Genomic DNA, 24,430 nt, shown 5'->3' with positions numbered 1-24,430 from the left:
AAGTATCTGACTTCGGCTCAGGTCATGATCTCACAGTTTGCGGGTTAGAGCTCCGCATTGGGCTCTGTGCTGACAGCTCAGAGCCTGGAGCCTGCTTCAGATTCTGTGGCTCCTTCTCTCTCTCTGCCCCTCCCCTGCTCATGACCTCTTTCAAAAAAAAAAAAAAAAAAAAGACAAAAGAAAACTCAAATAGGGCAATGTAGATTAGAATAGGATTACCTCAGGAAATTATACCCAGAGAAGATGAAAATATTAAACAGTTAATTGATGAAAAAAGAAGTCAAGCCTGAGGATCTTCCTTTTTAAAAGTTTTATTTTTTTAATGCCAATGTTACAAAGTCACTCTTTGCTGCGTCTTTGCAGATGTTTTATTTATTTGTAGAAGAAAATGCATTCACATAAGCCCCCTTCTCTTACGAATAGAAACAGAAATAGAAATCAACAGCCAGAGTTCACGTGCACCAAAATCCACGCATCATGTCCTTGAACCCTCATGATGGCCCAAAAGGCAGGCACAGAGATGTTAAGTCACAAAGCCAAGTGCGCTACAGGACTTGTGGCCAAAATCTATCAGCCTCAATTGCTACACTCACTGCCCCTTCTTTAAGGCAAAAACCACAGTCAAACCCTCTTCTGCCATCCCTAATTTACCAAAGAATTAACTTTCCTCCTCTTGACTCTTATCATTCGCCCGCCTCTAATAAAACTACCCATCGTCTTTTCTTTCTCTCTCATCTGGATGTCCAAAAAGTTTCCAAGTCCGCTTTGGATCTACTAGGTCCTTTCTGTCCATGTGTGGCCTTCTTTTCCTTTAGTCTTTTATCCCTTCTCACCTAAATAACCATCGGCTAGCCCATTCTCCCATGGCCAGACCTAACGCACTCCAAGTCACCTACCCAGCCCTCACGATCAATTTCCTGGAGGCAAGCACCCAGGTGGGTCACTTAGAAACCTTTAATGACTCCCTAAAGAAATTAAATATAATCACTTCATCCAGGAGTCATGGACCTAGATGCCCCCAAATCAGTTTCCTCCCCTATTTTCCCACAAGGCCACGTCATTAGAGATAGAGTGGACCACAGGCAGCACATCTCACACGTTCCACCTCCACACCTTTGGGAAGGCTAGAGTTGACTATCAAGAATGACCTCAGCCACACCTCTCTCAGAATTCTCCCCATCTTACAAGATTCTTCCTTTTGTCAGTCTGTCCTTCCCCTCCCTAACCCTTCCTTTTCTTAGAACCTCTTCACCATTGCCTCTTTCTCCAATTTCATTCTGTGTTACCATTTTCCCCATCCTGAACTATCACCATCACCGCCTACATTCTAGCCTCTCAGGACACAGGGATGGGAGATTGCTCACCTTATCATCTTCTGGAGTACTCACTGAAGACACTCAAAAATGCTTATTCAATTTATCTGAAAATCCATTTTGCAGGGATTATGCATCCCTCTGAACCTTTTTTTTTTTTTTTTAATTTATTTATTTTGAGAGAGACAGAGTCCCAAGCAGGCTCCGCACAGCCTGACGCGGGGCTCAAACTCATGAATCGTGACATCATGACCCGAGCCGAAAACCAAAAGTTGGACACTTAACTGATTGAACCACCCAAGGTGCCCCTCCTCTGAACCTTTAAAGCATGTGCTTTATATCACTTATACAGTACTTGGATTCTGTCTTGAATATTAATTATTCCACATGCAAATGTCCTGTATCCTCAGTGAAAAGTACAAGTTCTCTGAAGAACCAGGTCTCCATTTTTATGAATGGATCCAGGAACTTGCATCTAATAGGTATTAAATATATATTCTTACAATATTTATGTGATTCCCCCAACAAAGCTGCATTTCTCCAAGGTTTTCTTTCCTCAAAGTACACACCCCAGGGTTTTATAGTAAAAAATATTATACCACCCCCCCACACACACACAATCTTATCCTTTCTTAGACATTTACAGTGTACATTAACATCTCAAAGGAACTGAGAAGTCCCATAATAAAGAAACCTAAGCAGGACATTTTCTAAACTTATTTGACAAGGAAAACTTTTCTTGCTTATAAATCTGTTAATATACAGCAGTGCCACTTGGAGAAATCAACCTAAAGTATCTGAAGCAACACCCTATGCATAACTAAGTGCACAGCAAATCGCATATATAAGACATTTTATATTTTATAGTACATTTTCAACACATCATTACAACTGCACTCCCTCAATACACAGACTTGTAAGTAGGAAACGAAAAAGAAGGGAAAATCTCACTGTCTTGCTTTCCTCCAATCCCCTCTACTTGTTACTCAACATTCCATTCCTTCCTTTGTGCATGAAATCAACTGAAATCTCCTTTTCTTCAGTTACTGTGAGACACTAAGGATACAAGGGACCCAATTTATTCTTCCCATTAAGGGACTTGCTTGTTCCAGCTTATTAGAACTGAGAGGGTCCTTAGGTATAAACTCCAAATTATACTCTTGGGGGAAGAAAGGTAGGTTTTAGGGTCAGGAAATCTACCTTGAAGACATAGAGAAATTAGGTGACTCGATTAATAATAAAACCTTAGCTTAAAAGAAATATAAAGTTCCAAACGTAGAGTTATATCAATAAGGATTAATGTACATGGAAGAAAACCCAAAATAACAGTGGCTTAAACGAGATAGAAGTCTCTACATACAAACAGTTTGAGAGGAGCCCAGAGCTGACAGGACAGCCCCAAGGACACCTGAGATCAGGGCTCCGTCTATCTGTTCCATCAACCTAACACAAGGCTTCCATCTTTAAGATCACCTCAGGGCCTAGGGGCACCTGGGTGGCTCAGTCAGTTCAGTGTCCGACTTGGGATCCGGTCATGATCTCTTGGTTCATGAGTTTGAACCTTGCATTGGGCTCCCACTGTCAGTGCAGAGCCTGCTTGGAAATCTCTCTCCCCCTCTCTCTCTCTCTACCCCTCCTCTTCTTATACTTGTGTTAGTTCTCTCTCTCTCTCAAAATAAATAACCTTAAAAAAAAAAAAAAAAGGACTACCTCAGGGCCCAAAATAGCAGCTGGAATGCTAACCATCAAGTACTCATCCCAGTGGGGGAAAAAGATAATGATAGAATAGGCAAAAAATGTGTAGCTTTCAGCAGAGTGATAAAAGCCTTTCTAGAGCCCTTCTCCAGTCCTCCACGTCACTTCTTGTTGACGAGGACCTGGTCACACAGCTGAAACCAGCTCAAAGAAGACTGGGAAGTGTGGTCTTTTAGCTGAATATGCTGCATCTCCAATTTTTTAAGTGGAGTTCTATCACTAAGAAAGACCAGGAGGAAGGATATTGAGCAGTCTACTAGTAATCTCTGCCATAAGGAAGGAAAAAGACGTTAGACTCCTACTACCTTCAAATGCTGGTCAGAAGCTATTTAGCCCCATGTCTCCCAAGCCCATTCATTGATAAGAATCACCTGCAAGGGATGGGTGGTGAAAGGGTGGGAGGAGATTCTCACTGAAATATAGATTCCCAGGCTCCACCCAGACCTACTGAACCAGAATCTCCAGGGAGAGGACCTGGGGATCCCTGTTTTTAGCAAGCACCCTAGGTGATTCTTATCATCGAACAAGTATGGGAAACACTGAAATCCAATCTTCCAACCAACTTGGCCGTCTCAGCAAATTCCTGAGACTTGGGGCCTCAGAGGCAGTCAGTCAGAGACACGGAAGTTCTTTCTCATACTGGGGGAACTTCTGTCAGAGGGCCTGCCCTGTGGGAAGAGACCAAGGGTGCTTCACCATAAAGAAATTAGAAAAACAATTATGAATCAAGCAACGAAGTGTTTTAACTGGCCATCTCTGTCACATGAACAAATCCGATCATGTAAAATCAGCCCATTTCCTTACGGAAAGCTTTAGGATGATTTTTTTTTTTTAACATTTATTTATTTTTGAGACAGAGAGAGACAGAGCATGAACGGGAGAGGGTCAGAGAAAGGGAGACACAGAATCTGAAACAGGCTCCAGGCTCCGAGCTGTCAGCACAGAACCCGACACGGGGCTCGAACTCACGGACCGCGAGATCATGACCTGAGCTGAAGTTGGCAGCTCAACCGACTGAGCCACCCAGGCGCCCCTGATTTTTATTATATTATTTGAGAAAGTGCCCCGGGCAGCGTAGAGGCAGAGAATGACGAGGGAGGGAGGAAAAGAGAATATCTTAAGCAGGCTCCATGTTCGTTCTGCCTCCAAACTAAGGAACTGAGGACATATTAGTTACCTGTATTCTAATCATCCTAGCAGCTTTGAAACCCAGGGGACCCAAGCACAAATGTGATGGATGAACCCTAGGACTGCAGGGGATTTTGACTTCATTCGCTCCCTCACCCAGGCTAATACTGAGAAAATCTGGTGGGGGGAGAAGAGGGCTTAATGATACCAGAAACCGCTTCTATCTGGCATGACCTTTCCATGGATGAAAGATTCCAAACTTATATTTGGTCTGATGTTTCCTTATGAGTGAGGCATTCACCCTTGGAATGTCACGAATAAAAGAATGAAGTGTATTAAAGGGAGATTCCTTTTCACCTACTGGGGTTATGTTCTGAATTGTGTTCTCCAAAAAAGATAGGAAGTCCTAACCTCCAGTACCTCAGAAAGTACCTTATATGGAAATAGGGTCTTTGCAGAGGAAATAGAGTTAAAATGAGGGTAGGCCTCAGTCCAATGACTGGTGTCCTTCTTAAAATGGGAAATTCGGACAGAGACAGACACGCATGGAGGGAAGCCAGCCGATGTGAAGACGGAGGACTGGAGCCTGGAGCCGTGGTGCTGCAAGCCAGGCTGCTAAAGATGGCTGCAGGCTATTGGAAGCTAGTGGGGAGCAAGGAAGATAGGTTTCGGAGGGAACATGGCCCTGCCGCCATCTTGCCTTCAGACGTCTAGCCTCCAGAACTGTGAGACAAGACACTATTGTTGCATCTAAGCTCCCACCCAGTTTACGGCACTTTGTTTTTTCAGCCCTAGTAAGTGAATACAGTTGGTTAGTGGGGATGCATTTCCTCACCAAGGTCAAATTCAATAACCTCAGTTTAAGACTGAAGCTATTTGCCTATACAATTGAGTGGAGAACAAAAGAACCACAAATGGAGGACCACATGAGAATAATTTAAACTGCCTTTAAGCCAGGCTTCACACTGCACTTTTCTCCGGGATGGTTTGAAACCCAGGTTCCTCCACTTATTATTAATGACAAGGGCGGGTATTCTGTTGCCTCGAAGATCAGGGACTATCTACAACGTTGCTTCCTTACTACATGACTGCTTGTTTAACCTGGTTCTAAACACTTTCTACTCAGGACAGTCTTCACAGAAGCCTTAAAAATACCCAGGCCAGGGGGAGCCTGGGTGGCTCAGGCTCAGTTGGTTGAGTGTCCGACTTTGGCTCAGGTCCTGATCTCATGGTTTGTGGGTTCGAGCCCAGAGCCTGGAACCTGCTTCGGATTCTGTGTCTCCCTTTCTCTCTGCCCATCCTCCACTTGCGCGCGCGCTCTCTCTCTCTCTCTCAAAAATAAACATTAAAAAAATTTTAAAAATACCCAGGCCACACTCCTCTTCAGAATATGAATTCAGTTGGTTTGGGAGTGGGTGGGATGAAGAACAGTAATAGTTTGTTGTTTTTTTTAACTCCCCAGGTAATTTTAATGTGCAGAGGGAGTTAAGAACAACTGCCCAAGTTTATAGGGGTAAAGGTTTTTGGGTTTTTTTCCAAACAATAGATGGGAGAGAAAACCCTCCAATTCCAAAATACTAGGAAAACCCATCCTCTGTGAAGTTGACATTAAGTATCCATTGTCTTTGAAAGTTGACTTTAGAAATCAAATTTCTATATGAATAACATCACTATTTGATGGGCGATGACTCCACACAGGTTCTCAGGCATCTAATTTTATCTGTGGCATAATTGTCATTTATATCAATCCTACCCCTCCAAGGTTTTAATAGAAAGTAAAATTTTATTGTAGTTTAAAAAAAAAAAGCAACTGATATTTTCACTATTTTAACTTGGCAAAATATCTACATCTAAAAATACCCACCACCAATGAAATATGTTCTAAGTAAATTTAAGAAAACTTTTTCTGTTTTGGTGAAAAGGGCAAGGTAATTACTTGATAGTTGTTCAACAGCTGACATGATTATATGGTCAGAACTCTGCAGACTGCTTACAAACACTGAAATTTCTTTCTTTGCTGTTTTGTTACTTTAAATATGGTTCTGAAGAGTATATTAAATTATATCTCCAATTATATGTATGTAAAACTCAAGAGGGCAGCTTAGCTTTTTTTATACCACCTAATTTCTTGACAAGCTAACTTTTCCTTCCTCCACTTCAGAAACAAAAATTCATAAATACAGTAGACAAAGAAGACATCAAGAGCCTTTTTCTTCTTCCTTCCTCTCTCTCTTCCTGCCTCAATCTCTCTTCTCTTGACATTTGTTCAAAGCTTTGATTTTCCCCTTGGACATAAGGTCAGAGACAGATTTCCTGTCTACAGCTCTGCTTTGTGCTTAAGGAAACGTGAAAAAAAGCCCTGCATATTTCAAAGAAGGTCATTATAGCCACTATATACAATAGGATCACATTCTTTCCTCCTTGTTTGTCCTTAACCAATGGAGATTACAAGAAATGTCATGGGCAAGAGGAAGAAGAGGACACACTTTGAGTCAGAGGGAGCCTTGAACATGCTCCAATTAAGAAGTGCATTCTTTTTTCCAGATGCCCGTGGGACTTTGCACAACTCCAGTAAAAATAAATGTACTGCGTTCGGACTCCATTACAGAAGCAATTACCAGTGGACACAGAGATGGATGGGAGCAGAGGGGGTTGGAAAGAGGCCTGAACAGGAAACATAAGAACTTTAAAGCTTAATGAGACTTTGGAGAGCATCTTATTTTACCCATGCGGAAGCCCAAGGAGGGGCACGGACTTGCAGGAGCCTCACACATGTACTGGCAAAGCCAAGGTCAGTAAACGCAGCCCGCTGTTCTGTCCACAAAATCGCCTGCCAAGTCTTGACGCCATCCGGAAGAAACAGTAAGACGTTGAGCCAACCTCTTTGCCTCTCTGGCCTCATGTTTTACATATTTATCATGTCTTAATATGCTGTAATTGATGGGGGGTGCTGAAAGCTAGAGGTCTTGACTGAGTTACCACCTCTTGTTAAGAACATGAAAAGTTAAAAAAAAAAAAAAAAAGAACATGAAAAGTTTTCTGCAGTGGAAAGAGGATACTTCTCATGAAATGCAATCCACAGCCCAAAGTTCAAGGTCAAAGAACCACATGTTGCATATCCAGAGAGACACAAGCATGACCTCTGTGCCCGTAAGATGGCACAGATAACCCGGCGTTTCAAGCTGAGAAAAGCACTCCTGCTGTAATGGGAGCCAGCAAGAGAGTACAAGGCATACATCAGGAAAAAAAGTTTACCAGTACTTTGTGATACAGCATAATGGACAACAGGCCCAACACCAATGCAATGGTATTCTGAAATGAAAAACTCCTTCCACAAATCCAGAACTCCATGCCTCAAGTATCATCTTTAAAATGTGAATAGTGTCTTTGGGGCGCCCGGATGGCTTCGGTTAAGCTTCCGACTCTTGATCTCAGCTCAGGTCATGATCTTACAGTTTGTGAGTTCGAGCCCCACATCAGGCTCTGTGTTGATGGTGCAGAGTCTGCTTGGGATTCTGTCTCTCCTTCCCTCTGTCCCTCCCCTAGCTGTGTGCATGCACGCTCTCACTCTCTCTTTCTCTCTCAAAATAAATAAATAAAGTTAAAAAATAAAATGTCAACATAGTGTCTAAATATCAGCCTCCAATCCATTACTCAGCCTGAGATATTTTGAGTAAGGGCCTACCAAATATGGGGAAAATCATAAAAGCAGGGAAAAAAATCCTTAAGTGACATTATATTTATGTTTACCTTATCAGAAATCTCATTGTGTCCAGTTTAATGGGTAATTTTTAATATGGGAAGATATAGTCATTCCATGGGTCATACAAAACCAAGGCTTCTGAGGTGGGCGATTCAACATTTTAAGGAAAAGTATGAATTATGTGAAGGTCAAGTCCCTTTTTAAAAGTATATTAGGAGGCATAAGGAAAATAAGGAAGTGGTTATAAATCTGAGTTCCAAGAATGGTAACTCCCTTGTATGGACAGAGAAACACAGTGGGGCGGAACAATTACATTCCTATGCTACGAGAACACTTAACAGAAAAAAAAAAAACCCACAAAGGCCAAAATCACATTTAAAAAAATGCATTTCATTGGGATGCTCCATATTGAAGTTAGTGTTGTTCAACCAGCAGCCACAGCTCAAATTCTTAAGTTTCGACGGTAAATGATCGGATATCACTTATTCAAATTCAGAGGTGGTTTGCACACATCAGAAGGAAGAAACAAAGTGGCCATAAATTGGTTCCACAAGCAAAGAACCTAAGTGGGCTGGCCACGTCCCAAGCATAAAGACAAGGGCCGGACAGTGCTGAGGGAGAGATAACTTAGGAGATCAATATCCTTTCACTTCCAGTCTTACAGATGTGAGGTGTGCGTTTTCAGCTTTGTTTTCTTGTCAGGGTCTAATACAGCGCTATCCAAGAGAAATCTAATGTAAGCCACATTTTCTATTTTTTGATAGCCACATTTTTAAAAATTAAAAAGAAACCTGAAATTATATTTATGTAACCCTACAAAACCAAAATAGTAGCATTTCAGCATGAAATCAACATGAAAACTATTAATGGGATAGTTTGCATTTTTTTCATCCCACATCTTCAAAATCATGCACATTTATAGGAAGTACATCTCCATTCTGGTGCTACATTTTTATTAGAAACACTTAACATGTAATTAAATTTCATGAAATCCAGATTAAAAAATTCATACTCCAGTTGTTCCAAACATAAAAAAACAAGTTTTCCAACATCTGAGTTAATGATTTTAAAATTTAAATTTATCCAAGTAAATAAAATTACTTTATTGGTCATGCAAGCTACATTTCAAGCGCTCAACACACGCATGTGTAGGTGGCCACAGGAGTGGACAGGCAGAGTCTCCTACCCTCACGGAGTCATTTCTGTTTCCAACTTCTCACACAAGTCAGGCAATAAAACAAACTCAAAGTCAATCCACAGGAAAATAAAAATAATTTCTTCATTATCCAAAACCTTTATGAACTTCAGCTTATGGAATACAGAAATGGAACAAATACTATCTCCTAAAAAACCAAATTTGATACAGGAGATCTATAACTGGGGATAGAAAATATTGGGAAAGAAAAGTGAAGATTGTGTGCATTTCTGTCTTATTTATTCTTCACAATACCCTATAAGGGACGTATATTTTTCTAAAATACCCATTTTTACTAACTAGGAAACAGGCTCAGGGAAGTCAGAGATAGTTAAGTGGGGCACAGAGAATTTGAGACTAACTAATGAATGAAATTAACCCTTAGGAGATATTTTCTGGCTTTGGTTCACAAAATGCAGCCCAGCCAGTCAAGTAATTCTGGATCCTGCCTCCCCCTAAGAGAGGTCAGGAGAAGACAGTTGGGAGCATGCATCTGCATGGCTCTCCATTTTTAATGAAAACGTCATGATCTAAAAACCCTTACAGTAACACACACAACTTTCTCTCTTAGGACTAAGTGCCCGGGAGTGGATCCCACTGACCAGCTGTGACAAAGCTTTCCAGGTGACTGCGCTGAACAGTGAGGCTGACAATTATGGAGCCAGATTACACCTAATCTTCAGTTTGCACCAGGGTGGCCTGGCAGGGGGTGGGGAGAGCTTCCCTGGGCCCCACTCCCAGCATTAGGTAGACCTGGGATGAACCCAAGAATTTCTGCCAATTCCCCAAGATCACTGACGGTCTTGGCATCGTGCTTGGAGAACCACTGAGCTATAAGAAAGATAAATGTACTTAAATGAGGTGAAGAAAAGAATCACCACAGATTCTCTCAACCTTCTTCGTTAGGGCAATCTACTAGGCTTACGACTACATTAGCAAAGGGCCGGAAATTCACTGCTGGGAGCAGAGATGTGCTGGAGTCACAGGTTGTAGCTTCCTCTTACTTTCAGGTCAGAAGATGCAAAAATGTAGACTTAGGGCCCAGAGACCTTTTTATTCCAAGCTAACTCATGCTGAAACCTCAGGGACCCCGCACGTGTATGGGTTCTTCCAAGGCCTAGAAATACGCTCACAGAGCCAGAGAGACAGACACAAAATCTTTTGGTATTTCTTAAAACAAGGACTCCCTTATATTTTTGTATAAACTGTAGGCTCACCACAATAGATCTGCCCTTGGAAACCTCTTGTCCCTGTTCATATCCTCCAGACTTTTTTCCAGGAAGAGAAAAACATTAAAAGTTTTCAAACATCACAAATGTGTTTAGCACTTAATGTTTTTATCCCTTAATAGTAACATATGACACTGTTTTAATAGATTTCCAGTTTTTATAGATTTAAAAGTATCGCCCTGCTGAATATCCTTAAAACTAAATATTTTTGCCCATCCCTATGTCCTCAGTGTTCCTCTAAGTAGAAGTGTTGATACTTACCAAAATGCATGTTTTTCATTTCTTTTAATTATGTCATGTAATTTTGTAACTTGAATCTCTCTTCACTTAATTTCTCATATGCACTTTCCCAGCTGCTACAGAATTTTTTAAGCTTAACATTTTTTTTTTAATTTTTTTTTTTTAATGTTTATTTATTTTTGAGACAGAGAGAGACAGAGCATGAATGGGGGAGGGTCAGAGAGAGAGGGAGACACAGAATCCGAAGCAGGCTCCAGGCTCTGAGCTGTCAGCACAGAGCCTGACGCGGGGCTCGAACTCACGAACCATGAGATCATGACCTGAGCCGAAGTCGGAGGCTCAACCAACTGAGCCACCCAGGCGCCCCTAATTTGCCTACTTCTGCAACATATGTGTTACTCTCCATTTTTTCCTTGTAGTACAGTACTACAAAAAACTCCATTTTTTAGATTACTTCCTTCACCTAGCTTCCGTTAAGCAGGCCAAAAATTGTAACAAAGGCTAACCCAATAGTACTGTAAACAAAACACGGGTTTGTGGTAGAAAAGTGAAATGTATAAACAGGGTTCACAATGGGCCTGAAAGTATCAGAATCTCAAAGATAAGGAATAGTCACTACATTCGACCCGGGGCCTAAACATGAGACCTGTGTCTGTCTCCAAGGCTTACTTGACCATTCTGAAGAATTCTTTCAAAACTAGGAACAAGTTGCCCAGAATCTTTTTGACAAACGATAGCAAAATGACACACAGATTGAGTCACTGACCCATAAAAATGGAATAAGAATCCCAGCATCCCTTCAATGAGGTTGGGACAGCTGCCCCATCACAACCGGGCGCAAACGCTGTTTTGTTTCCGGTAACAAGTAGGCCTGTTCTTAATAACACATTGGGTCTCAATGTGAAACACAGGCTAGTTAGTTAGCCTACACCAAAGCTCATGACTGGCCTTGGTCATGTGGCTCTCAAAGCACGTGAGCTAAGGAGCCTTGGATACAAAATCATTTCACAGTTTGGACGCAAAGCAAGTACAAGAGTGGGTTGTACCTAACAAGCCCGGCCTTCCCATAATGCTCCTTAACATCACATAACACAATCAAAAGCAGCTGAGAGGACATTCAGATCATGCTAAAGGGAACCCATCTGGAAAATCCTGCTGTCCTTTTGTTTTCAGTCCAGGGCATGGGAGAATAGTAAATACTGAGTGAAGAGGGGGCAGAGGAATGAGGGGTGACGATGAACTGTATTTTCATGCCACCCTTACTCATTCATTCAACACAGTGCCTGGTGCCCGGAACTGGTCTAGATGCTGCAGACTAAGCAGGGACCATGATCTCATCCTATGGTGACCCAGACTGCCACCTGCCACTCAAATCCACATGTTCACTGTGGGGGAAGGGCAGACGTGACCTTACAAATAACACTCAAAAAGGCAGGAATCTACAGTACCAGACTCCCACTGCTCGCTGAACCCTCACCAGAGCCTATGAAACCACCCCCCTTCCCACTATTCCCAGAGCACAGCCAGGGCCCTGACACCTGTCACAGCACCCCAACACCTGTCACAACGCCGGAGCCACCACTGGGACAGCTGTGTACAAGCACAGCCAACCTGATCTACCAGTGCTCTTTGTTATTTTCACATGAAAAAACGATACAAACATTCTGTAAGTCTCAGGGTCCAGTCTGCCTCTGAGAGCCTCCTCTCCAATGCCCCAACCTCCCAAAAACAGGTCTAACCACTTTGCTTTCCATGTTCTCCACCCAGCTCTTATCTCTGGCACCAAAGGCTTTCAAACCAGTCCTGTGCATCTGGCTAGCTGGCTTCACTGGAACATGTTTTGGTCAAAGTTTACCCATGATTATCACCTGTCAGCTGTCACCGGAAAATTGCAAAGGAGAATCTGAAATCCAATTACAGGCCTTTACTTGATGGGCTGGAATCGTGTTTTGTGTTCCTGACGGCAGAGGCTTGGGCACAGCAGCAACCGCAGACACTGCAGGCAGGTAGGACTTCTGGATCCAGAGTCCCCAGGCACGAGTCTTGGCTCCTACTTCACCTCTGTGATTTGACTAGTGCTAGAAGTTGAACTGAATTATGGTTTAACTGAATTATGGGTTGAATCCCATAATGCATGTTGAAGTCCTAACACTTAACCAACACGCCTCACAATGGCTCAGAAATCGGTCTGTGGCCGAGGTAATTAGTGAAGATGAAGCCATTCTGGAGGAAGGTGGGACACTAACCCAAAACGACTGGTGTCCTTATAAAAAGCACATGTTTGGACAGAGAGACAAAAAGAGGGAGTGCTCCATGAGAAGATGAAGGCAGAGGTCAGCCAAGGAAAAAAGCAAAGACTGCCAGTAAGCCACCGGAAGCAGGGAACAGATTCTCCTTCAAGCCTCACACCTCCTCACAACACCTTGATCTCCGCTGTCTATCCCCCAGAACTGTGCAACGATACATCCTTAGTGCTTAAGCCACTCTGTTTGTACTACTTTGTTTTACTTTGGTATGGCAGTGCTAGCAAACTAACACAGCAAGTTACTATGTCACAGTTTTCTCGTCTGTAAAGTGGCGATAAAAATGCTAGTTCTCTAATAAAGAGGAATAAATCACAATTTGTTACGTTGCTTAGATAATGCCTGACACAGAAGTGCATTTTAATGTTATGTAAATAGTCTCAATTTTTAAAAAAATTGTTAATGTTTATTTTTGAGAGAGAGAGAGAGAGAGAGAGAGAACACGAGCAGGAGAGGGGCAGTGAAAGAGGGAGACACAGAATCCGAAGAAGGTTCCAGGCTCTGAGCTGTCAGCGCAGAGCCCGACGTGGGCCTGAATCCATGAACTGTGAGATCATGACCTGAGCTAAAGTCGGATGCTCAACCGATGGAGCCACCCAGGCGCCCCTCCATTTCTTTTTAAATCAAGTAGATTTAAAAGAGAGAGGGGGACAGAGGATCCGAAGCAGGCTCTGCGCCCACAGCAGAGGCCGATGCGGGGCTCGAACTCACAGAGAGATAATGACCTGAGCTGAAATCGGATGCTCAAGCAAATGAGCCAACCCAGGTGCCCCAGATTTTTTTTTTTCTTCAAAGTTTCCTACCATCTCTTCCCACCAAATTGCTTAGTGAAACACAAGTACAATAATAAGCCCACACTAGATTTCTCAGGAGAGGAGAGGCACTTACACTTGGCTGGCATGCCCAGAGCAGGGTGTGGCCCTGGTGTATTAACAGGAATCCAGATTTCCTCCCTGCTCTTCATCTACACCCACACAAAGTACCACATCCCTCCCCCCCTCCCCACAGCAGTCTTCATCCCAGCCTTGGCCTTAGTCCTGGCCCTTTTCTCTGGTTGGTCTCTCAAAACCCCCTTTGTCCTTTTGCCCAAAGTCATTAAACCTCATTCTTTAGTTTCACCCACCCACCCCCAGTTTTCAGTGCTATGCCGTCCATCCCTCCCATCATCTGACTTTATTTCCCGTTCTTTGTCCGTGTTCATCTCCCTCTTCAGTTAGGCCCACCCCTCCCCCCCTCCCCCAGGGTCCCCACCAGTACTGGTTTCCTCTGGTAATCCTAACCTACCCAGTCAAGAAGCCCAACCCCAAATTCATCTCCTCTGTGAAACTCCTATGGTATTTATCACCTGCGCTCCTTGTAAATGACACAAGTCTTGTACCGCTGTAATGCTTCATGCACATCAGTCACAGTGTTGCCTAGAGAGTAAACTTTTGAGACCATGCATTCATCCCACATTGCTGAGGAGCTACTAATGCCAGGCACTGTATTAGGCACTGGGTCAACTAATATCGGCTACAGTGTACCAGATTTTATCCTAATCCTCATGATGATGCTAAGGGAGGTGCTGCATCACCCTGGCTTACAGATAAGAAAACCAAAGATCAGAGAGATTGTATAACTTGCCTAATAGCATGTAGGCAGTAAGAGACAAAAGTGGGACCAGACAGAAAGTAGGACTGAGAAATAGTACAACGGGTCAACTATACTCAGACCCCACAGAATGTGTATTAAGGCATTGTCCATTTGGAAGGATGTCAATAGTTATCACATAGATACATAGCACCCGTGTATATGTATACACATAAAACACACAAATTGACATCCTTCCAAATGGACAACGACAATGCCTTAATCCACATTATTGGGTATCTGATTCTAGAAATAAAATATAACTATATATCTATGTAATATATATCTCTGAAGGCAGAGCTAGTTATTCAATACTATAATGACTAGATTAAATAGGCATGCCTAACAAGTTTGTAGATGACTCTGTGATTCTAAGAACCCCAAAAAAATGATGCAAAAACTAGAGAAACAGATTTATCAAACAAAATAAAATTTAACTAGGATAAATACAGTGCCCTGAATTTGGGTTCAAACATCCAACAGAACAAGCACACGAAGAGAAAGACAGGGCTCTGCAAGCAAAAGTAGAAAAGAATAAAAAAAAAAAAAACCAGGTATGAATCAAGAGGGGAACGTGGCTGCAGAAAAAATATGACCTTAGGTTATGTCAAGAAAGCTATATGCCTGGGAAATGGAAATGCCACTATTTTAAGTTCCTTTGGAACAAATCTAAACCTTCACTCAGAATTCTAAGCCCCACAATTTGAGACCCAGAGTGGCATACATGGTAAGAGGAAATTAACTGACGCAAGAATCCTCAGATTTCACAGGTTCATAAACTGCATGTCGACTGAATGAATGCATGCACTCGGTATAACCTAAAACTAAATTTATAACGTGTAATTGTAGGCTGACGTCATTCCCAAACTTTCCTATGAAGGTGTGGATCAGGTCTCGACAGAGACCTATCTGTGTAAACAATCCCAGAATGATGGCTGTAAAATGGTATACTTAATCAGGCCCCTGTTAATCCCACATTTTATCAAGGCAGGTCACACAACATATTACTAGACTCAAAAGAAAAAGCCTGATTGATAACCTAATGCCACCAGTTGCAACACTCAGGGGCAGTTTCCATTTCTAACATGGAAAAGGCATTTAATTTTACTGAAACAGCATGTTGCAACAGTCTTGCACCAACAGGACAATGGGGAATTGGCAAAGAGCAGCCCCTATTCCCTCCTGGGGTAGAAGTAATCAAAGCTAAGAACATTTGGCACACTTTATCATCCAACTCCCAAATGGAGGCTCACGTGGATATCACCTGCGGCTGAGTATATTCGCTTTCTAGGGCTGCCACAAAAAGGTACCTCAAACCGAACGGAAATCTATTGTCTTACAGTCCTGGAGGGCTAGAGATCAAGGTTCCCACAGGGTCAGCTCCTTCTGAGGGCTGTAAAGGTAAATCTGTTCACGCCTCTTTCCTCACCTGGGGTGGTTTGCTGGCAATCTCTGGCACTTCTTGACTTTTAGACACCATCCAGCCTCTGCCTCATCTACGCAAGGCGTTCTCCCTGTGTCCTTCAGTTTTCCCTCTGTGCACATCGGTCTGTATGTCCAGATTTCTGCTTTTCATAAGGACGCCACTCATACTGGATTATGGCTTACCTTAACGACCTCATTTTTTTTAATATAATTTGATTACCTCTGTAAAGATGCTATTTCCAAATAAGGTCACATTCTGAGATACTGAAGGGGAGAACTTCAATATATATTTTGGGGGGGGGGGGAGAGTGGGGGCAGGCAACTCAACCACAGCACTGAGTTCATCTTCTCCAGGGTCCATTCCCTTTTCACCTCTCTGGATTTAGCTGGTTTGGTGGATGCCTAGCTAGAGGAAAGGTTTCCTGCCTCCCCTGCAGCTAGGTAGAGGCATGTGACTAAGCTCTGGACGGTTCCATGTGAGGGCACGGATTTGTACACCTTCAGGGTCACAGCCTTTCAGAAGGGAAAATGCTTGTGTTCCATTTCTCTCTACTCAAGTCTTAAGGAGACAGAAAAAAGAATATGCAACATGAACAGCAACCTAAACCAGCACAGTCCAAAAGAATTATAAGGCAAGACTTTCAAGTTTCTAAGGAGCCATATTTGGGGTGCCTGAGTGGCTCGGTCGGTTGGGCATCTGACTCTTGATTTCAGGTTAGATCATGATCTCAGGATTGAGCCCACCATCAGGCTCCACACTCAGCGTGAGATTCTCTCTCTCCCTCTGCCCCCTCCCTTGCTGCACACGCTCTCTGAAAATAAAAAAAATAAAGTATCTAGGACTCATATTTAAAAAATAAAACAGGTGAAATGAATTTTAATATGTTTACTTAATCCAATATGTCCAGAATATTAGCACTTCAATGTCTAATGATGACAAAAATAGTAATATTTTACATTCCTTTTCTGGTACTAAGCCTTTGAAATCTGGTATGTATTTTATAGTTACAGAATACTATATCTCAATTTGAACTAGCCACATTTCAAATGCTCAAAGGCCACATGTGGCCACTGGCTACTGCAGTGCACAATGCAGCTGTGGACAGTGGCAAAAGGACATCATAGAAGGATCTGGGTCCCCGATGCATCTATGGAGCAGAGCTATCCTTGAGCTGGCCCTTGAGTGATTAAAACTTTAACTTAAGAAAACAACTTCTAGGGGTGCTTGGATGGCTCAGTCAGCTGAGCGTCCAGCTTCAGCTCAGGTCATGATCTCACGGTTCATGAGTTCTAGCCCCGTGTCAGGCTCACTCCTGTCAGTGCGGAGCCCGCTTCAGATCCTCTGCCCCCACCGCCTCCCCACCCCTCTCCCGTTCACACTCTCTCAAAAATAAATAAACATCAAAACAAAAAATTTCTATCTTATTTGACTTCAGGGTATTTGTTATAACAGCTTATCCCATACCATAATAAATGTCTACTGGACCTCATAGAGGACCCTGCGGCTTCTCACTTATGAAACGGAGAAGAATGGGTACTTCCATGAAGTCATGTGGACTCCCATGAAAAATCCCACCAAAAAAGCAGCCCCAGTTTGAAAACTGCCATGGCAACATTCTCAGCACTGGGAAATACATCTCAGAATAAGCCCATCCAAGAAGAACATGTGGTTCTTCAGAGTTTTCCTTGTTCTATTCCCACATTATAAATCTCTCCATTTCTCAGCCGTTAGCCTATGGAATAGCCCAGGGGAAAGGCAGGAGTTAGAGACCATCAGATCATTTGGCCTCCCAAGAAAATCAAAATGAAACCCTTTCAGACAGTACTTGCCAAAAAGTTAAAATATTTTTCATTAATGCAAAACCACCCTAATAATTCGACAACCAAGTTGATCACAACATGCTGACTCTCCTTGTTTAAAAGGAGGTAGGGACTCAAACAAAAGGAAAGTCAAGGCTAGTCACGTCACCTTTATAGATATGTTGGGCCTTTAGCTAATGCAGACACCTGGTGCAGTAATAAATGGAAACAACCACCTCTGTACAGAAAACATCTTTGGGTGGAAACTCAACTGAAAAGCACCACGGGATGAACTCAGAAGGAATTCCTACACTTCATTCCCAAGGAGAAGGTACATACAAGAATTTGTCACACACAAAACACTGAGGTCAGCAAGAGTTCCAAATGATTAGGTAATTAATTCAGAATAAAGTGATAAGAAGTAATAACCTAGATGATTCACTGCTTGTGTAGACTATCAGATTTCCCCAAGTGGAGGGGCCAGGTTCTGAGTTTCATACTCGTCTCCAGCTGCATCTGGAATGGATCAGGTTTAACCAAGAGTTCCTGGACTTACTGTCAGGGATAACTAAATAAAGCTGGGATCCAAGTAGCCAGCAGTGAGGCTCTGTTTAGAAATACACTTTTTTTTGTTTTGTTTTTAGGTATAGACGTTTTTATCTGCTCCAGGGGAAGAGCAGAAGTAGCATCTATTCTCTCTTGCTTTAAAAGTTAAGATCGAAGTGTATTTTGCCTCCCAGGAAACAAACAACCCGAGATCTTGCCAGACCCTCCTCTGCCACGGGAATAACACTAACGTTGGTGAGCTCTGCCACTATCGGGAGCATTCATACAATGCAGTCATTGCCTGGGTCTTTGTGCTTAGGGCAGTAGAGCAGAATTTATCTCGTGCAGTTTAAAGCTTTGGAATTTAGGAATGAGAATGCCTCATGTCAGCAAGCGTGTGCAGCGGGCGACAGGGCAAGCTCCGGTGGCAAGCAAAACCGGGGTGTGGATCTCTCTGCCATTGATCAGATGTGTGACTTTGAGCAAGCTACTTCACTCCCCTACCTTAATTTCTTTCTCTGTAAAATGTTGTTATAACAATGGTGTTTACTGGAAAAAGTCTGGTAAGCATGACGTGATAAAGAGCAGGTGACGAGCTTGGTACAGTGCCTGGCATGTAGTCAGCAGGTGATAAATGAGACCTCTCCTCCTCCTTTCTGCTGTAGGTCAGCAATCAATATGCGTTTACTCCGGCTACTCATATTATGTACTAGGCAGACTAAAAAACTGTGATACTCTGGCCTCTATTAGACACTGAAAATAGTCCACAAGATAAAGAAACAATGGCACTAAAGTCATAAGCATGCATCCTGAGGTGGGCGGGGCATGGGGGGGATGTCGGGGGGATTGGGGCAAGGCTTCCGAGAAACTTCTCTGGGATGGAAAAGCCAGGAAGTACACTTTGGGTTAAACTGTGTTCTATTCCCCCTACTTCCCCAAACCCCCACCAGAACTGATAAGTTGAAGTCTGAAGTCAGTCAGAATAGGACCCGATCTAGAGACAGGGTCTTACAGAGGTAATCAAATTAAAAGGAGGTCATTAGAGTGGGCTCTAATCCAATAGGATCGTGTCCTCATAAAAAAGGGAAATTTGGACACTGAAACACACCAGGAAGAACGGGCACGTGAAGAGGAAGACGGAGATCAGGTAGGGTGTCCACAAGCCAGTGATGGCCAGAAAACCAGGAGAAACCAGGAGAGCGTGGAACATATTTGCCCTCACAGCCCTCCCAGGAAGGGGCCCTGCCAACACCTTGAGCTCAAACTTCCAGCCTCCAGAACTGTGAGGAAATACATTTCAGTTGTTTAAGCCACTGGGTCTGTGTTTACAGCAATCCTAGGAAACTAATACAAGGTGAAATCAGGCAGCAGGCAGATTCCCCATTAGGAAGGGCAGACAAGACCTGGAAAATATATACTATGACACAAACCTGACTGAATTTCTCCCCAGAAGTTTATGAGAGTCTCATACCTCCAACCCCCAAAAAAGATCATCTCTGATGTATCTCTGATGTATTTTGACATTATGTGTATTAAAAAAAAAAGACTTAGCTTTACAGATTTGGCCAAGGTTCCTCTGTCAACAGAGACTTGGATTTTAAATACTCCCATGGTGTGTGTGTGTGTGTGTGAGTGTGTGTGTGTGGTGTAGAAGGGAGACTTGGGCATCTGTAAAAACTTACTGCAAATGACCAAACACTCCTTGAAAAAATACCTTGGCAGAGATGGCGATTATCGACCTTCACAAGAGCAGCTCTCTCAACAGGCAACAAATTCAAACTCCTGTCTGAGCAGGATGTGTCTGGTTCCTCAAGATTCACAGGGTGTGTGCATTTCTTTGGCTGAAAGCTGCCATCATTAGTAGCTACTACCTAAAAAGTACCGATAATTTAATATCTCATGGAGCCAGCCATTTTGAATTGCCTTGATTTTTTTTTTTTTAATGGAATGTCCGCTGCTTCCCTATTACAATGAAAAACATAATTGGGAACAAATCTTACATAAAATTAAACACACACCCACAGAGTAAACTCTGAAGGCCTCAATCGCGTTTGAGAGGCATTTCTCAAGCTTTGTTACAAAGATCTTTCAATCCCATTTCCCATCCTTCAACCTCCACCCATTTCACTCAAGGCACTAAAAATTGGCATTCGCAAAGAAATTCCAGAAGCCTGAGCATTTTTATTAACAAAGGGAAATCCCAACCTTCTTGGCCTCATTTCTCATGATGACAGCTCATTTTTCCATGTGGAACCACATGCTAGTTGCTGCAAATATGTAAAGAGGTAAAGAAGCCACTTTCAGACTGTAGTCATAAAAGATATAAATAATGATGATTTAAAGCTCTGTGCTCATTTTATAAGCATAAAAGCCAAGTATATCCATTTTTAAAACTAGAATGAAAATTCATAGTGTTTTTATTAAAAGACTCGAGTCATGGCGTGGGCACTCTGCTGGGCTCTTCAAGTATTACTACTTTGCCTGTCAAGGGCAAGTTTTTGAAACTGAGCTAGTGGCAGACTCCCGTGCATGACCCTCCCCTCCTCTCCCATCCAGTATTCCAAATCCTACCCAGCCTCAAGGACCAGAAAAAGCTCCACTTCTGTTAAGCTCTCCCAATTCTTCCCATTTCCAGTGATTCACCCCTCTGAAAATCGATAGCATGAATCGTCCAGACCCCACAATTTAACAACTGGTTGTGTCACCCCTTTACTCTCTATTGTATACATGATGTGTATTTCGCCTTAGTTACTTCCTGCATGTAAGTTTTCTCCTCCCATCCTGGTTTGTGAGCTTCTTAAAGAATCATACCTCACACTTCTCCTATATGCTCTCTAGTATCTAACCCAAGTTTAAGGATACCCAAAATAAAGTTACACATGTCAAATGAAAAATGTCATCTACCGAAGGGCAGGGGTTTAGCTTCATAATTCTCTTCAGCCTCTGTGGGTTACGGTAGGCTCCCAAGTATGTTTAGGGACTAAAGCAACCAGACAATGACAGAATCTAACCACAGTCCACAGAATTGGGCTCATCCCCCTATTATACTCACATAAACCTGACCTTGATTTGGTAGCCATATGAGTCAAGTGTTCCAGAAAGGAACTTGGATTAAATCTCTACCGGCATGATGGTCCCGGAGCAGCACAGTGACCTTAAAGGCATCCACAGGGGTCTCCTTTGGGTCACTCTTGTCCTTTTTCACTCCTGGGTTTTGCTCTCAGTGGCCTCAAACTGATCTGGCTGTAGACCTCCCAGACACAGGCTGGCTGAAATGTGATCATACCAGTGGGTCACCTGCCTTCTCTTTATGAAAGCATGAACATGATCTGCTACCCCCCCAGAAATACAAAGAACTCTTTCTTCCCCCTTCTCCTTTCAGACTCACACAAAGACAAGAAGGAAAATTTGATGGCTGATGGTTTAGGATGGTTATTTCAGAAAGACCACTCACTTTAGGTAAAGATTACAGTTCAGCTTATTTAACTCAACAGTTTAAAACCTGGTTTTCATGTAATAAGTGACATGCATGTGCACATACACAATACCAAAAAAATTCAAACCAAAAGGCACACATTGCAAAGCAAGCCGACCTCCCCCAGCTACCCCCAGCTCTCAGTTTCCCTCCTCAGAGGCAGCAGCTATTATCAGATTGTTCTGCCCTCCTGGCTATAGACACTTTTCAAACCCTACTTTTGATCATGGATTTCTGATTAAGAGAAGGAAGTATCTAACAATCATCTCCTGAATGCCAGGCCCTAAGATATGTGTTTTACATACATTAGCACATAGAACCTTCACAACAACTTTGGAAGGCTAATGTTATTTTCTCCACTTTTCGGGTGTGGAACCTGAGGGTCAGGAAAGGTAAGAGACTTGCACAAGGTCACCAGCCTCGGTCCAAAGTCACTTTCCAAACTGCTGACTGGATGAAATGGTTTTCAAGGTCAAATCTCCATCCAAATTTCCTTTTAGAAAGCCTGTGCTCTGTAACTGGGTTCCGATGTCAGAAAAACTGATTGTACGAAGTAGAGCTCTAAGAACCCAGACAAGTTACCATACCTCTCTAGGTCTCAGTTTTTCCATCTGTAAAATGAGTCTAAGTGTAATACCTACCACATAAGGTTTGTGGCAAGATTCAATGAATTTCACACAATGAGCTTTGGATGGTACCTGATATGGAGTCAATTACTTCCTAACAGTTATTATCACACGGCTGATTGACAAGTGGACAAACAGACCCAAAATTTGATGTTCTGATCAAATGTCAAAAGCAATTCGATATTGTCTGGCCCCATGGTAACAATTTCTTTTGCTCACTCGTCCAAGCTGCTCCTCTAACATTTCTTCTCTTAGCACTAACTTCCAAAATCACAGTCTTTCTGCTGCCAAATCCCAGAAGCTTTTAATAGTGTTATTATTGTGTTTTTTTAATCACTGCAACAGTTCCATTTTTATTTAAAAGCTAGATTCCAGCAACACCCTCCCAACTGACGCCAGTTTTTAATTTTTTAAACCAAAAGTTTATGTGTCTATCACTTCCCCATACCCCAGTTCATATATCATGGAACTCTAGACTGATTAAATTTTGCTAAAATAATCTCAACTGTATAAATGGAAGCTACCCAAATTCCCCTAGAATGGAAAAGACATTTGTTAACCTGGTCACACAATGTACTAACCCATCCATATCTGGGCAACGCTCTCCATCTAATTGCCTTTTTGTTCTCACTGAAAGCCAGATGAGATCTGTAGGCCGTAGTATCATAGGGCCAGCAGATGAGGAGGCTGAAGTGGGTTTCTCAGGGGAGTAACAGGGGCAAGGGGCTCAGAAACACCGACGACAACCGAGGCTCTCAGTGGCCAAAGACAAATTGGATGCTTCTGGCCAAGTCACTTCACATTGTCTAAGTTCCACTTAACTTACTTTCACTTAAGGTGAAACCCAACTTTTTCTTGAAATCCCTTTCTGCCTCTAACCTCTAAGCGAGACAAAAATTTGCAACCATCCCACAAGCATCTTGACCAGTCTGGACTTTATCAGGGCAGTAAGTTACATGTCAAGATGCAGCCTCAAAAGATAAGCTTCAGCCAAAAGGAGGTGTGTGCGTTTAACATGTGAGCCACAAAAGATGCAGCCTCCATTTACCGGAAAAATGCACCTGTGCCAAGCTGTCTTAGAACTCACGGCAAAACAATAAAATCCAGGTTCACCTTAATTACCTCACGGGAAAGGATAGCCACGCAAGCCCATTGTAAGGGTGACACATCTGGGCTTCCACCTGAGACTCTTCCATGAGCTCCTCCCATTCAATAATTCTGCCCAAAGGATGGGGCGTTCAGCTAGTACAAGACCGGAGTCCCAGCAGGGTTTATGAGAAGACCGTTTGTTAAGATATCATGTGTATAATCCTCTCCAGTTTCTCCTGTGGGAGACTTTGTTTCATAATCCTGACATCATAACTTGTTCCTCCAATCCAAAATCTTTTATGATGGATAACAAATGAGTGAGAACCCCAAGAATTCAGGGGGAGTAAAGGTGTTGTTTTACCACAAAAGCCTTAACAGAGTTAAAAAAAAAAAAAAAAAAAGTTTCCTAAGGCCAAAGATGAACCAAGCTAATATGTCATTCCTTAACTACTCCCACGAGACTAGCTTCCTCCAAAAATGGCATTCCGAATCAGATTCGGGGGACTTTGGAAATGCTGAGGTTTTTACTGATTCTTTTCTTTAAGATATTTAATTTGACTCTTCCTTTCTCTACAAGGCACAGACGCCAGGAATAAAGAAGTCATTCTTGAAAGCTGTTCGCACAAACAGCAAAGAACCTAGAGCATGCCATTCACAAAAGCCACTCTGAGTTGAGGCCCAGAGTGTTCCTGGTTCCTGTAGTTGATTAACCCAGTGCCTTATCAAGGTAGGAATGGAGGGCTGTTCCTGCCACCTCAGGAGAGTGAGAGTGGAGTAGGCAGACAGTGAGTCACGCAGCATACTTACGTCGCTCTTCCGGAACTTGGCTTTCAAGCTCTTCATGTTTAGTCCATTCAGCTTTCCAAAGCTCTAGAGATTTTCAACACCTAAGCAGAGAATGAATAAAAGAAAGAAATTAACTATTTAGGTTTCCAGATAAACACTACAGATATTCCCTCCTGCTAGGATTACAG

General features: G+C 42.7%; 1 protein-coding gene across 2 annotated transcripts in view; it reads right to left on the bottom strand.

Moving 5' to 3' along the window:
• The window catches only part of RAI14 (retinoic acid induced 14), a 142,303-nt gene that overhangs the window by 94,024 nt on the left and 23,849 nt on the right, over nt 1–24,430 (bottom strand). For both annotated transcript variants that reach the window (XM_040495037.1, XM_040495047.1), the window contains exon 2: nt 24,264–24,343. In XM_040495037.1, the coding sequence (XP_040350971.1) occupies nt 24,264–24,299 (36 nt within the window). In that variant the 5' untranslated portion in view covers nt 24,300–24,343. The remainder of the gene's footprint in view (nt 1–24,263; nt 24,344–24,430) is intronic.

This window comes from Herpailurus yagouaroundi, unplaced genomic scaffold, assembly GCF_014898765.1.
Source record: "Herpailurus yagouaroundi ecotype Mexico unplaced genomic scaffold, PumYag 29, whole genome shotgun sequence".
In the NCBI taxonomy this organism is placed as follows: domain Eukaryota; kingdom Metazoa; phylum Chordata; class Mammalia; order Carnivora; family Felidae; genus Herpailurus; species Herpailurus yagouaroundi.
This window is presented reverse-complemented; position numbering and strand designations above follow the sequence as displayed.